This window comes from Phyllostomus hastatus, unplaced genomic scaffold (assembly GCF_019186645.2).
Source record: "Phyllostomus hastatus isolate PE091 unplaced genomic scaffold, TTU_PhHast_1.1 phas_contig_118, whole genome shotgun sequence".
Classification (NCBI taxonomy): domain Eukaryota; kingdom Metazoa; phylum Chordata; class Mammalia; order Chiroptera; family Phyllostomidae; genus Phyllostomus; species Phyllostomus hastatus.
This window is the reverse complement of record NW_025333543.1, coordinates 7,595,782-7,611,270: the sequence shown is the minus strand read 5'-3', so window position 1 is coordinate 7,611,270 and position 15,489 is coordinate 7,595,782. Positions and strand designations below refer to the sequence as shown.

General features: G+C 36.3%; 1 protein-coding gene across 1 annotated transcript in view; it reads left to right on the top strand.

Annotated features, from left to right (window-relative positions):
• Positions 1 to 7,913: 7,913 nt before the first annotated feature.
• The window catches only part of TES (testin LIM domain protein), a 62,121-nt gene continuing 54,545 nt past the window's right edge, over positions 7,914 to 15,489 (top strand). The window contains exon 1 of the mRNA XM_045848039.1: positions 7,914 to 8,129. Within this exon, the coding sequence (XP_045703995.1) occupies positions 8,103 to 8,129 (27 nt within the window). The 5' untranslated portion in view covers positions 7,914 to 8,102. The remainder of the gene's footprint in view (positions 8,130 to 15,489) is intronic.

The window sequence follows — 15,489 nt, the reverse complement described above, 5'->3', positions numbered from 1 at the left end:
AAGAAACTCAAAGGTTCTTGGGGATACTATTTGAAAGTCTGAACAGCTTCTAGGAAACAAATTAAACACAAGGGCTAAGAAGATACTGTCACTGAAGGCTTAAAAGAAAGTAGGGAAATGTTATTAGAAGCTGAAGAAAGCAATTGTTATGCTGTGGCAGAAAGTTTGCCAAGACTATTGTCTTACAGTAATGTACAAAATAGAAAATACCTAGAACTTAATGGTTGCAGAATATTAAACATGCCACATTTTTACTGTCTGAATTTATGATTTATGATAAGTGTGAAAGGAGAGATGAACTAAAGAGTGCACTGTTGAATAAAAATGAATTGGTACTTTCTGGGTTCAAAGTAAAGCTGTTTCTTGTACCCTGCATTTTCATATGGCAATTTTTTTAAATCAATAATGAAGAAATGATTTCTGGGTAAATATATATAATCCAGAATGCTATTTAGGAGCTGTTGTTAAGACGTCAGAAATAAGTAACATAGTGACTCACAAAACTTTTTAGACAGACAGAAGGCTCCTTAAGAATCTTAGGAATAAGTCTGCATTTAAAAGAGTTTCTAAGAATATCAAAGAATACTAAATGTGCTATCACATGGAAATCTCACACTGGGAGCACAAGGTAGAGAAAAGATAGTTTCAGAGAGATTTGTTGGCATGGCTTTGGCCTAAAAGAATGGATCATACATTGATACATTAAAAAAACACAAGGTTATGTAAATAATTATAACAGCTTGGATGGAAAGGAACAGTGTCAGTACAAAATGGAAAGTGGCCTTTGGACTCCCAACTTTTGCCTAGGGTAGGGGGTAGGTTGAGAAAATTACAGACATGCAAATATAGAGTATTTTTGATGGAAAAGATAAAATGTCTCAGAAGGCAGAACCAAGATTTCAGAGTGGAGCCAAGATCAGTGAAGAACCATGTCCAATGAGTAGGAATGAATCCTAATTAAAAAAAAATGACAAGTTCTTAGCTGGATGTCAGAATTGCTATGATACAGGGATTGTTATGTGCTTCCTGTTTTACCAATTTTCGAAAGGGATTGTCTATAGCAGATAGGCTAAGACTCTCCCACTAACTGTTGAGTGTCTGTGAGGGGCAGGTATCATGTTTCTTTATCTCAGAGTCTTTCAGATCAAGAGAATGGTACTCAAAGACTGTAACCAATTATTCCATAATAATACCTAAGAAGCATTATCCACACCTTGACTTGATTTAGATGACAGATACTAGACTTTGAACTGAGAAGACTTAAAGATCTTATAAGGTGAAATAATTATATTTGGCATGCAGAAGGGGTGTAAATTTTTGTTACAATAAGGTATATGGTAGAATATTATATTTTCCAAAGAAGATTGAAACAATATCTCCCGTCCTATATATGTACTCTTCTTAAATTGTGATTTTTGACACTCCTCTCATGAAGGTGTGATTTATGTCTCCTGCCCTTACACTTGCACAGGTATTTCTTATTATCTGAAACAATAGAGCATGATGGGAGTGACACTATGTGACTCTGATAGTCCGATCATTAAAATGCCATGAATTCCACTTCACTTCACTGTCTTAGAACACTGGCAACCCAGTCACCATACTGTAAAGAAGTCCAAGCAGCTCAGAGAGGCCATCCTTGAAAGCAACTGAAATCTTTCACCTGCGAGCATCATTGAGGTCTCATCCAACAGTCAACATCAACACGACATTCATGTGAAGCCATATTGCACCATTCCAGTCCAGGTATTTCAGCTGATGTCATATGCAGGAGGGACAAAGGATCCATGCCTTTCCTGCTGAAACTGCAGTTTAAAGACAGTATATCTTGAGGTGGTTTGTTACATGACAATAGATCATAGATTTTTGGAATCATTTAAAGCAATGGTTCTCAACTGGGGACAATTTTGCTCTCCAAAGGCAATATTCAGAAATTTTTGGTTGTCACAACTATGACAGGGTGTTACTGGCATCTAGTAAGTCAAGGCTAGGAATGCTGTTAAACATGCTACAGTAGGCAGAATGGCCCCCTTCAACAAAGGATTATCTGACTTAATATGTCATTGGTATCATGGTTGAGAAATACTGATTTAAAATTCCCTTGAAATAAAAATGGCAGGCACATAGTTACAGTAAGTCTCAAGCCTAGCAAAAGTGGCCTACAGTTTATTTTCTTATGTTATCTCAAATTCTCCCATCCTCCAAAAGGTGCTTTTATGATAGCACAACTCTCCAGAAGAAAAATTGCAACCAATGCCTTTTTTGGGGTTAAGAAGAGCTTCTCAAAAGTAACAATCCAATGCATCTAAAATGGAAGATGAAAGAACTAACACTACCAATAAAGAGGTTCTGATATTACTGATTCTGCAAGATAAAGCATTTGCTGTGGAACAATGGCCAATGATACCTTCTGTTTTTCAATACTTAGAAACAGGACTTTCGTTCTGCTATGTTGCTTTTGTTTCTTCACTGTAGTGGGTTGACTAATGTTCCCCCCAAATTCATATTTACCTGAAACCTCAGAATGTGACCTTATTTAGAAATAGAAGTTTTGTAGATATAATTAATTAAGATTAAGTCATATTGGATTAGGGATGGCCTCTACATCCAGTGATTGCTGTCTTCATGGGAGAAAGGAAAGAAAGATTCAGACACAAACACACACACACTAGGTAGCCATGTGAAAATTTCTTGGGAAGTGCTCATGAAAACTGTTTTTTCCTGAATTCTCTCTTTATAAAACTTTGCCTGTGCCCTTTATTCTTGAAAGTCACTTGATATAAAATCTTTGGCTCATACTAGCTTTCTTGAATATTGTTAATATGTTACCCTTCTGTCTTCTGATCTAAAGGATAACTATAGAAATAGTTTGATGATAATGTAATTTTCTTCTTGTAGATTATATCCCTCCCTGGACCTAGAGGGATACCCAAAGAATTTATTCCCCTATTCTTCAAAGTCCAATAATTTTACCAGAATATGTCTTGTGTTGGCTATTTTCAGTTGATATTCTCAGGTATGCATATGATCTTTCAATTTGTACTTTCATATCATTTACTTTAATTTAGGAAAGTTTTCTTGAATCATAGCTTTTGGTATTATTTACTCCTTTGGTTTGGTTTGGTTTTTGTCTTCAGGTATTCCTATTGTTCACATGTTTGATCTTTTTATCCCATTTTCAATATTTGTTACTTTAACTATAATATTTTGTATTTCTTTTTTGATGTTTTAGAAAAAAATTCCCTTTTTTACCTTCTCTTGTTCTTAAGTATTATCAGTTTTTAACCTCATAGTCTTTTTAGTTTAATCTCTATTTATGTAATACTGTATTTCTTCACTTCTAATTCTTTCCTGAGGTCTATTACCTCACTTGTGAATTAAAAAAAAAATCTGCTTTGTATGGTTCTTTTCTGGCATGTATTAACTTTTTAATGTCTCTTAGCTTGTTTTCAAATAATAGCTTACAGTTTTGTTCTGTTCTGTGGATACATCTTTGCGATGTTCTTTCAGTATCTGTAGGGAAATTATTCTGCTCTATTTTTTTGATAATTTTGTATCAAATTTGACCTTGGTAATTTACTGTTGTCCTTTTTTATGTGATATTAATTTCCTGAACGTTTACAGTAAGGCCAGGTTCAGAAAATCATGTCCTAAATTGGAGAACTCCATCCTCTCTTGTTTTTATGAAGTGTTAAAAAATGTAGTGTATTTTGGGGATTTCCTGACCCTCCCTCTCTGGCTGCTGAGCACTTGAAATATGGCTAGTGTGACTGAGAAGTTAAATTTTTAATTTTAATTAATGTTGGGTAATTGATTTTTAATTAAAATTTAAATAACAACGTATGGTTACTGGCTATCGTATTAGAGAATGATCCTTTAGCCATTCACTTTCCACTGCCTCTTTTTCTCCATCCTATTCATTTTAGATTTCCTTCCATGTGGCTTCTTTTTGTGTGATCCTCTCCTAGAAAGGAGTCCAGGAGCATCAGTTTTAAGACATCACAAGAATGAGATTGCTTTAGCCCCTTCAATTATTCCGTTTCAGTTTCTTTTAGAAAATTGGCCTGCAGTGTTTAAAAACAAATAACTGGAGGAGAACATCTTGAGTTCTTTGTTCATCAGTCATTGTTTCCCTTCCTTCTCCCCACAAAATTGTTTATATATACATGTCTTGTGGCTTTTGGTAATTTGTTCTCATTGCTTGTGTTTTGGGGTTTATGGAGATGCCTTGCCACCTAGTTCCATTGCAAAGATTGTCCATGGGTTCTTAGTTTTGCTAACTAGTTGATCTGTTTTTTGTTCTGTTTTTTAATGTGGGTTTTGAAAGAGATTAAAAAGTATGCTGCCATTGCCCCATCTTCCTAAAATGCTTTGAATAATATATTTTTAAATAAGTTTTTTTCCATTAAGAAGTATTTCATGCTCATCATGGAATTTTTTTTTAAAAGGAAGAAAGGAATCCCCATGGACCCAACTATGAAAGGCAATCCACTCCTGACATTTTAGTGTATTTTCTTCATGTTGTTTTTCTGTTTATGGTATTTTGCAGAGTGGTGAGTATAATGTATATACAATTCTATATTTTATTTTCTTCCCATAACATTATATTTGTTTCCTATTATAAAAATTCTTATGTATTATCATTCAGAACAATAATACTTATGCTATCATAAATCTAGAATATAGATCATCCATTATTTACTTAGCCAATCCCTGTGTATTCAATTAAAAAAAATTTACTGGTAATAGTTTGCTCTGTGATATGTTGGTGTTTCCCTATAAAACAATGTGTAATCTTATACAAGCTGCTAATGAGCAATAATAGCTATATTAGTAGCTCAGGAGTGCCTCTAACGGGCATTAAGAAATAACTAACACCTTTAAAGAGGACTCCTGGGACCACATTAATAATTGAGACAGGTGTAGTTGTTTCTACCTTGAAAATTTACCTCATCTGGTACAGAAATCTTTCCTATTGGTGTTTCCTTCCCCTAGTGTTTTCAGTATGTTTACTGCCTGCATTTATATGCACATATGTATTTGTGTATATGTATGAAGTGTATTTATAATCAATCACCTGTATCTCCAGCCCAGAGCTTTCTTTTAACTATCAAACTCAGATTAAATTGCCTTTGCTAAATCAATACATACAACAGTAAATCTGTTATTTTTTCTCAATCTTCCTTCTTTTGTTTCTTACATTAAGGAGTGAAGTATATCCACCATATAGGTCACCAACAATAAATTCTGGAAAATTATTCTAGGCTTTTTATCATTCCTCCCTTCAAACCAATCAATCAATTCCAGTATTTTCTATCTCTTTAATATCACTGGTTACTCCTTCTAACTCTCCATACCCATTGCCACTGCCTTTGGCCATTATCCTAAATGCTTGGGAAATAGCTAGCATTTCCCAAGTTCACCAGTGATTTCCTTTATGTTAAATCCAATGGACATTTAATCCTCATCTATAATTTGCTGACTAATTACTTCTTGAATTTCCTCTCTTGGTCACCTGAACTGCACTCCATTTGTTTTTCTTACCCTCTCACTAGCCTTATCTCCTTTCTTGTGCTTTTCTTGCTCAGTTTTGCTCATTTGTAGTCACTAATACTCTCTTATTTTCCAATCTCCCATGTTAACCTTATTCTGCCCATGTTTTTCAATTATTTAACTATGTAGAATATTGACTCCTAAATCACATTTCCAGTCCAGGTCTCATTTCTAAGACTTATATTCAGATACTTCATTTCCATATCCCAACCTCAAACCCGCTATATTTAAAACTATACCCTTTATCTATACCATCCCCCAAAGAAAGCAAAACTAAACAAAATCCTTCCACTTATCTTATATTGTCTCTTTTCCTGAACCATCCACATAGGTGATCAAGTAAGAAACATGTATGTTATCTTCTATTCATTTCTCTTTCATCAACAACATCTAGTCACCAAGTAGTGGTGATTCTAACTCCTTAATACCTAACTTAACACTTTAATAGCTAAATAGGGACTCACAGTTTAAGACTCCTAACTTAGCACTTATCTACATCAACTTTTTTTCTATATAAGTTGTATAGTAATGAGTCCAGAGAGAAATCACTGAATTTTAACTTACATCCTTGCCAGTGATAAACATACAAAGTAATGCTGGGAAGGTGGGCAAGAAGGAGATGAAGGGCAGAATTCAGTGGTTAAAAATAAATGTATCCAGATCTTTGAAATCCCACCAACTAAACCCAGGATTTAAGTTACAACATGTGTCTGATGCCTTATTTAAACTGTTTTACTGGACATTTTCCATCTGCTAATCTCCCTGAAAGAGACCAAAATGCCTTTTCATAAACCTCATGTTTACTGGATCTTACACTGAGTGAACTTTTCAGGGGCCCAAAGTGTTAGGATAGTTTGGGAAAATGGGATGGGAAAGTTTTACTTCAACTGAATGAAAAGAAACATTCATGATCCATTTTGGTCACTCCACTTTTAGTTTATTAATAGGATAAGGAAAACATGCACATTATAAATCAATGTTCTGTTGAATTATGTTAACAAATAGCCAAGTAAACAAAAGACTTAAAGTGTTGACTTAAATAAATTTTGGATGTTTTCATACCAAGTTTCTCTAGGCACAGGAGAGAGACATCTGAACCTAAACATCTAAATTATTTGGAACTTTTTTCATTTTAAAAGTAGGGGCCAGATTAGAAAATCACCTGCTGTCCACCCATTATATTGTGTTGTCATAACATCAAACTGAAGAAAAAAAAAAAACCCTGGACTTTTCTCTTTTACTTAGTCAAAATGCTGTGTTTACATTTCCAAACATGCTGGAGACATCACTTAAAGACTTAGGAGCACAAACTCTGCCCCACAAGACTCAGATATTAAGGAGGTCTTTGCACCTCCAGTATCCTCAGTTTCCTGTAAAATGAGAAAACCAGACTTAATCTCTGGGATCCCTTCCAGATCCACCAATCTGATGGTATTCATTGCAATTGTTCCTGAATGAGGCCATGAAATGGATCCTGTGCTGGTGCTCCAGTGCTGTGTGTTAGACCTATGAAACTGTTTCATCAAAGCATGAGACACAGGAGCAGCTTCACACCAGTTCCCATAGCAGGGACAAGGAACAGGCTTCTACTTCCAAAGGAACGACACAAGCTGTCTTTGAAATGAATCACACTATCCTCACTTTGGAACAATTGAATGCTCAGAAAACATACATAACAATCTTCACTGATGTTTAGATGAAATGAAGTTCCTTTTTTTTTTTTAAACCATGCTCCCAGGGTTCCCACTTAGAACCCTAAGTCTTTCTTACTCCATCCTAGGATCAACCCCCAAGACCCTGTTTTTTAAAATTTATTTATTGAATTTATCATGGTGACATTGGTTAATAATATAGGTGTCAGGTGTACACTTTTATAACAGGTTTCTTGCCAGTACTTGAGACAATGGAGAAAAGCATTCAAGAAAGACTCTCTCCACAATTCAATAGTGAAATTAGAGTTCAATGCCTAGCACAGCGATCCCTAACAATCTCCGCAGTATGTTGTCTTTCTCCTTGTCCTGAAAATAAGTCAAGAAGTTAGTAGTGGGATAAGTACTCCTCAGGATACAGAAGTATTGTACAAGCTGCCAGAATGGAAAAGGAATCTTCCTCATCTTCAGCTGGGGAAAGGCTGGGCCCCCAATACTTTAAAACTAGGTCGACAGACACCGTGGAATCCGCAGAGACCTGGTCCCGGGTTCAGGAGCACTTTCCTAGGGCACCGCCCCGGACATTGCTCCGCTCCTCACCTCGACGCCACCGCACACTGGCCGCCAAGGTGCGTGAGGCGCTCGGTGATTGGCGGCTGCTGGCGCTGCCCTGCTGCCATTGGCTGCCTAGGCCTCTTTGTTCCCCGTCCCCGCAGTCGGACGGCTTCCGCGGACTGGGCGGCGGAAGTTTGACGGCGCCTGATGAGTGGCGGCTGCAGTGGGACCGGAGTCCCGGCAGATCTCTCCCCCCGACCCCCAGTACCCGCGGCATAGTCGGAAGCCAGGCTAACCTGGGTGTGAGATCCCGGACAGGAGAAGGAACCTTTCTGACACGCAAACATGGACCTGGAGGCCAAAGTGAAGAAGGTAGGGGGGAGCGGGCGGCGCCACTACACCTGCGCGGGACGCCGCCCCCTGGCCGCAGGCGGTGGGTGGGGCGCACGGGCCTCCGAGAGCCCGGCAGCGCGTAGACTCTCGCCCGGGGCGCAAGTACCCGCTCCAAGGTGTAGAAGGGATTCTCCACTTCCTTTTTAACTCCTGACATCTTGGAGCGACGGAGGGAGCGCGAGGAAGTACAGGCGCGGGGCCTCACTCCAGTCTAGCCACGTACAACGGTTGGAAGTGTTTCAAACTTTCCGTAAGATGGTTTGGCTGCGCCTTGCCTCCCAAAAAGAAAAGGACGAGGTTAGCGATGGTTCAGGCGAGACCATGACACTACTTCTTCCTGTCTCAGGAAGTGCAACTTTATTAAACATCTGTGGTTTAGGGGCACTGGTGTGACTTTGACAGCTCAGACCTCCTCCCCTCCAGCTTGGCTGCCGGAGGCTCTCCAAAGTGAGTGCTGATTTAATCAACTTCCTTTTCACCCGCCGCTAGTGATAAAGTGAGAAGTGATGATTTGGGGGGCTCATTCATTTCTTTACTTCCAAAGCACTGCCTCCCTCTTAGAAATTATCTCTCAAAGAAAACGTTCTCCCTTGTTGGCAGCTAGCCCCAAACAGTGATTGCCACCAGTGCTTTTAGCTCCCGGAGACGGTTCCCGCCTGGCAGACCTGGGCGTCAGGACCCAAGGTACTGCCTGAGCTGCTCCCTGGTTACCTGAGCTTTCGTCTCCTGGGAGGAAGGGGTGGGGACCAGACTGTGACTCAAATGGAATGCTGATGTCAGATTCCACTGATGTCACATTCCGGTATAATGTGTGTGTAAAGGTCTATTTCCAAGGAATTGGTCATATTTACTTTGCGGTAAATTTAAGCCAGCTGTCTCTTATCAAATAAGGAAGGAAGTTTTGCAGAGAGAGAAGAGAACCTAATTTTCTTCCCTTGCTCACTGTGGTTGCCAATATTGCCACGTTTTATCTTCTAAAGATAAAATTCCTGACCTGAGCATTCAGGTCAAAATTGTCCAAAATTGGATTTTTTAAATGTACAAAAATGCAAAATATTAGGTTAGCAAGCTGTTGAAAAATAAAAACTTTCAGTGGGAAAACAGATCATGTCTTATGAGAACCAACATTCAAAATGAAATCCAAGGACAGGAAAAGGTAATGTAAATTGGTGCCCAGTCCTCTGAGCCACACTGATTCCGTGTTAATTTAAAGAGTAGTGTGATTGCATTCTAGTCTTCTTACACCTGGTTTCTTAATTCTTTTATTTGCAGTGAAATGACACTATATTTTTTGTTAATTTTGCTTACCATTAAGAAAGTATTTTGGTTGCTCCTTCCGTTGAACACTTTGTTTTTAAGTGGGTAACAGTTACTTAATTTAGTAGATGTCTAAAATTTTGAGGGTCTTGTCCATGCTTATAAATACTGATTCCAAAACTACTTTTACAAGTCAACATCTGTTGGTAGGGGAAGGAGGGCTGAATACGTGAAGCAGAGACTATTTATGATGGTGGATATATGTGATTATATATAGGGTCTGGCAGAAGTAAGACTTGCTTGAGTGTGATTGGTAGAGTACATCAGTACCTGGCACAGGACGGACAGCAATTTAAACTGTTCACCTAAAGTGTCACATGGTGTGCTTGAGTGATATTGTTCTGTTACAAAATTACATGCTTGTGATTTTGTAATAAAAATGGGTGTTATCTGTGCTGGATGCTGTATTTTTCAAAACCCATAGACTAAACAATACTGAGAATGAACCCTAATAAAAACTATGGACTTTAGGGGATAATGATGTGTCACTGTAGCTTCATCAGTTGTTACAAATATGCCACTCTGGTGTAAGATATTGATACTGGGGACAGCTCTGTGTATGTGGGATGAATGTATGGAAACTGTGTTCTGCTCAATTTTGCTTGAACTTAACACTGCTCTGAAAAATAAAGTCTACTTAAAGGAAAAAAAAGTCAATATCCAAAAGTGATTTTGAAAGTATTTGAATATGGTGTTGAAAGAAGATTTGACTTTTGGTGGTGGACACGCAATGCGCTATACAGATGATGTATCATAGAATTGTATACTTGAAACCTATATAATTTTATTGACCAGTGTAACACAATAAATTTAACTTTTTAAAAAAGTATTTGAGACAAAGAAGGAATAATTCCAAGAGAAAAAATCCAAAGTTAAGAGTTAACTTTGTGCTTGCAAGGGAAAAATTCAGACATCATTTATAAACAATTTCCTTAGTTTTTAAATGTGGAGTATGATAAATAGTGCCCTTGATATATGGTATAATTCTTCTCCATCATCTCCCCTTTACTTTAAAAGGTAATCTTTTCAACTGAGAATCATATCCTTCTTTCTAACCCTCCTTCTTTCCTTCTCCCACAATAGAAAGCCATAAATTTAAAACTTTTACAGATAATCCCATGACAATAACAAATCCTTGTTTCATTACTTTTTCCTCAACCAGTAAGTTGGAAACTACTAAACAACTCCAAAGATGTCCAGTTTGACTGCTAACCATACCCTCTCTGCCTTCGTAGGCAGGTCCCTTGAAAGAATTGATATTCTGTGGATTTCACAAAGTTGCCCAGGCCAAAGGTAGATCCAGGAATACATTTTATAGTGTTAGCCCTAATCTGAAAACAAACATACAAATGAACAAAAACATTGAAAAGGGGGGGAAAATTTATTCCCTTTAGAAATTGTTTTCTAACACACCAGAAGAAGGAAACATCACAAAATTATCTCAATCTACTGGCAGAGCCCTCTCACCCTATTGTGGGTACCTAGATAGTTTTCAGGTCTCCCTTTTAGGCTTGGGCAGACAAGAAAAATAATAGTTTGAATGTTTTAAAAAGCCAGATTGGAAGTTGGAACAAAGACACAATCAACCATTTAAAGAAAACTAAATTTGATTTTTGTTTTAAGATATGTGGCATTTTTTCCCTTCTAAAACCCTTATACTGCTGATTTCTTAAAAGAGTTTTCCCCAGACAGATTAAAGCTGTTATTTCTTTTTTTACATTAATGTTTTGTGTAAGAAGAGCTACAGAGGGTTGTCTTTATTCCGCAGCCCAAGTGGATGATCCTATTATAGTATTCTTGGTTTATGAAAGAAGTTGGTGTGCAAATCATTTGCACATATTTGGATTAATTACCAGTTAAAACCCACCATCACAAAGACAAGGAATTTTTATAATTAGATTTTACTATATTTTATTTTGTTTGAAGTAAGTGAGCTGTTGCTAGGATGTGAGAGCTAGTTTGGCTATACAGAGTTTTTGTTTTAATAATATTTTAAAATAGAATTTGACTTTTACATCTTTGCCCTATCTTCTGAATGATGCATCTAGATTTATTCCTTATGTTTTCAGTCTCTTCATTATAACTGACTTTGTGTAAGTGGAGCCTGTAACTATTTGGAAAAAACAATGGCCTTTGAAAAACAGAGTCTCATTTTGGGGTGAATGATAAATCATGGACCACAGCCAGCCGTTTTATTTTGTGTTACTCTCTCATGAGAATCACTTTTTTTCTTTAAAAACATACCAGAAAAATAAATAATGAAAAAAATCATACCAGAGAGAAAGAGAACCATTCTAGAAGGAGAAAGAACTCCAGTAATTTCCATATGTTGCCTGGAATTGGTTCAGGGCTTACTCATTCTAACTTCTATCTTTTGATTCTTCCTAAATCTTGCATTTTTTCTAATACCCTTTTCTTTGTTCCTTTCCTTTTATTTTTAAAAGATGAAATGCATTTTAAAGATTACAGGCCACTGAAAAATCTCTTCTTAGCATCCAAACTTGTTTTAAAAGCTTCTGTCATTAGGAAAAACAAAAAAATTGTGAAACCAGGGGTTTGCAGTTGGAAATAGAGTACTGAACCACAGACATTATTAGAAATTTGAATGAACATTTTCTCTTAGGTGTTCCCTGATTGAAGTGGAAAAGGCAAGTATGGTATATAGTGACCTCAATGCTCAAATCTATAGTTGGATTTCTGCTTGAAACCATTCTTGCTGCAAGAATCACTGGCAAGGCTAGGGGTAGTGGAAGGCAGGGTAAGGTACTTCCAGGGCTCTGCCTCTCAGAACAAGTACAGAAGGAAGTAAATTAGTCCTTATCTTGGCTTTAATCCTCTTCTAACCAATGATGTGATTCATTACATTAATTTGATATGAAAAGTCACTTTTTCTGACTTGCCCTGAATATTGTTTTTGAATAGAACTGTAGTAAGTTTTCTATTGATCTTGTTCCATTATGCTATACTATGAAGTAGAATTGATTATGTCTCATCTGGCTATTAACTGTTTGCCACTGCCTCACCTCGTGACTTTGCGTTCCTATCTTCAATACTAAATCTTACTCATCCCTCAAGGCACCCCCCCACCATGCAGCATCTTCCATGAAACCTTTCTCATTATTCCTAAGCTAGATGTAAAATCTTTCTTCTGAATTTCCAAACAACATTATCTGTAACTCTTAGGACACTCATCACTTTCTTCCTCTAGACCAGTGATTTGTAACCTTTTTCATCTCATAGAATACAGAAACTAATTACTAAAATTCTGTGGCACACCAAAAATATATATATTTTTGTTGATCTGACAAAAAATAGGTATAATTTTAATTCATTTGCACTAGATGACTATTGTTGCTTTGACTGTTGTCATTTTATTATTTCAAAATCTAGGGGAAAAGAGGTCAGTGCTCCTGACTAAAGTCAGATATTGCACGTTTTAAAAATTCTGTGGCACACTGGTTGAAACTTACTGTTCTAGATTATAGTTTTCTTAGCTAGGGTGCATGCTTATTGAGAAAAGGATTCATATTTATACTTGCATAGCTATTTTGTGTGCTGTTCTAAAGTAATCTCATGAAGTAGACTTTGGCCTCATTTGAAGGATAAAGAAACTGAGGCTTTGATAGGTTAATCTGAACCTGGTAGAACCTATGATCTTAACCATAGTCTTCAGAATTTATGTTCCTTCCATCATGAAACCCAGCCTCTAAGTCTTCTTATATCACTGCCTTGCTCACAAAATATTTGGTGAATGAATTACCTTAATATAAAAAGAGAAATAACATAAAGTATATTTTAACATTTTTATTTGTTTAAAAGAATTGGAGGAGGTAACTTCTATTCCAATAAAATTACCACCTTAATTTTTTTTAATATTTTATTTACACTTTATCCATGTTTTATGTATGCCTTGTTGTGTAAGTTGCCATTAACCTTCTTTGGACTGAGACAGAGTCTAACTAAAGTAGAAGTATCATGAAAAAGAACTTCTGGGAGAGTTTTACAGGCATAGGTATACCATAACCTCCAATAATACTCTGGACTGTATCTTATAGTATTCTTCCAACTTCCCAACTTTTCTTGGGAGCTGTGGTAGTGTTGTCTCCTACCTATTTAATATAATCCCAAACAATAGAGACCCCATATTTGGCTCTCTGCTTTGTAATTTCAGCCAGTGGCAACTGAACCTATATAGGGACACTCACAATTGGACCCTCACATTCTCCTTGCTGAACTCTAGAGTTTAGAGAAAGCCTTACACATAGCATAGTAGGCTCAACCTTTCCTTTCACTAGCAGCAAAGTACTCTAAGTGCCACTGATATGGCAGACTAGAATGCTAAGAATAAAGTAGTTAAAAAAACAAACACTCAATGCTAGATAGGAGGAGAACTGGTTTTTTTTTTTTTGATTGTTTTAACTTTCCCATTCTTCATACAAAAGCATCCATTAAGAAACAGTGAGAAACACCAAAATGGTCAATTATTTTATGAGGCTTTCACTGAGCTACAAGATTATACCAGCATTATGTGAATGGAATTTAAATTGTGAACCATCAGAGCACAACAAGGGTTGCTCTGAAGGGCCCACTTAGCAGAAAGAGAATGATGATCATTCTCAAATTATTATTTAGTGATAAATGATAAAAGACAACTATTTCCTATGTTATTTTTCTGAGCACTAGAAGTAAGAATAGAATTTGGTTTGATGCTGATTTGAATATAAGTTGTTTTTACAAACCAAATCACCACAGTGTGTTAAAAAATTAGGAAAGATCAGAAACTACCCAGTATATGTAAAGAGCTGTAGTGTGTGGAAAGCTCTGTGGTATATTAGCTCTCTCATTTCTGTTTATCAATATAGTTGTAAAATCACTGCACTGAGAGTTGATAGATCTGGGTCCACTCTAGATTTTGTGATGTTGGCTACTTTGGATCTGTTTCCATATCTATAAAAATCAATAGAGAGGAACCAAGTGATTTCCAAGATTTCTCCAAATCCTATGATTCTTTTAAACATTGTCAATAGTCTATAAGCATAATAAAGATCCACAATGCTTAGAAATCACACAAGCCAAGAATGTATAAATATATGTATGTTTTGAATGAAATGCCATAGTGTACTAAACTGAATAATTTTTTATAAATCTTAGCTATTTGTCAACTTGTTTTTACTTAATTAGCTCACCTTTTTAATATTTGTGGGGTATTTGAACATGTTAAATTTAATTAATATAAGTCTGTTGCATGAAGCTTCAGGGGCATATAGACTGATCCATTAGCCTGGGTCAAGTAAGCCTAGAAGTGATGTGTTATTTTCTTTGATATTTACTTACAGGAAAATGAAAAGTAATGCAGATTTTTTTGTTTGTCTTTAAAAGTTATCACTCTCCAAATACAATGATTCATTGAAAAACTGTGTTAGTACTCTGCCAAGCACTGTTGTAGACTCAGGGGTATGATGTGAACAAAAAGACAACGTACCTTGGAACACAGAACTTAACACTGTTGAGAGGAATAATAGAATAAAAAAGTGAGTGAAAATAAATGACAAAGTAAATGATGGAAAGTAAGCACTACTTAGATAATTCTCATTGATGAACTCTACATGTCAGCCATGCACTAGTCCACTAACACAGAGAAAATGGGTAGTTTTAGTGGTAATTCTTAGCATTCATTCCTGGTTTTTTCAAACTTTGTAAGTAGGGATTCTTATTTCATTTATCTTAAGTAATGACAAATGGAAAAGGAATGAGAAAGTAGCTTTTATGTACTAAAATGTGAAAAAAGCTCATAAATGAATAAGACTGTAATAATTACAACCTTACACCCATATAAACATAAACTAAGTCTTCTTCCTGATTATAAAAGAGTCATTCTTGGGTTGTTTTTCCTGTTTGCAGTCATTAATAATTTTTGTTTGGTAACAACTACCATAGAAACTAAAACCATGATTTTTAAAAATCTGTGTACTAGATCATTAATAAATAGTACATATAGGAAATTATTTTGCTTTTTATAAAT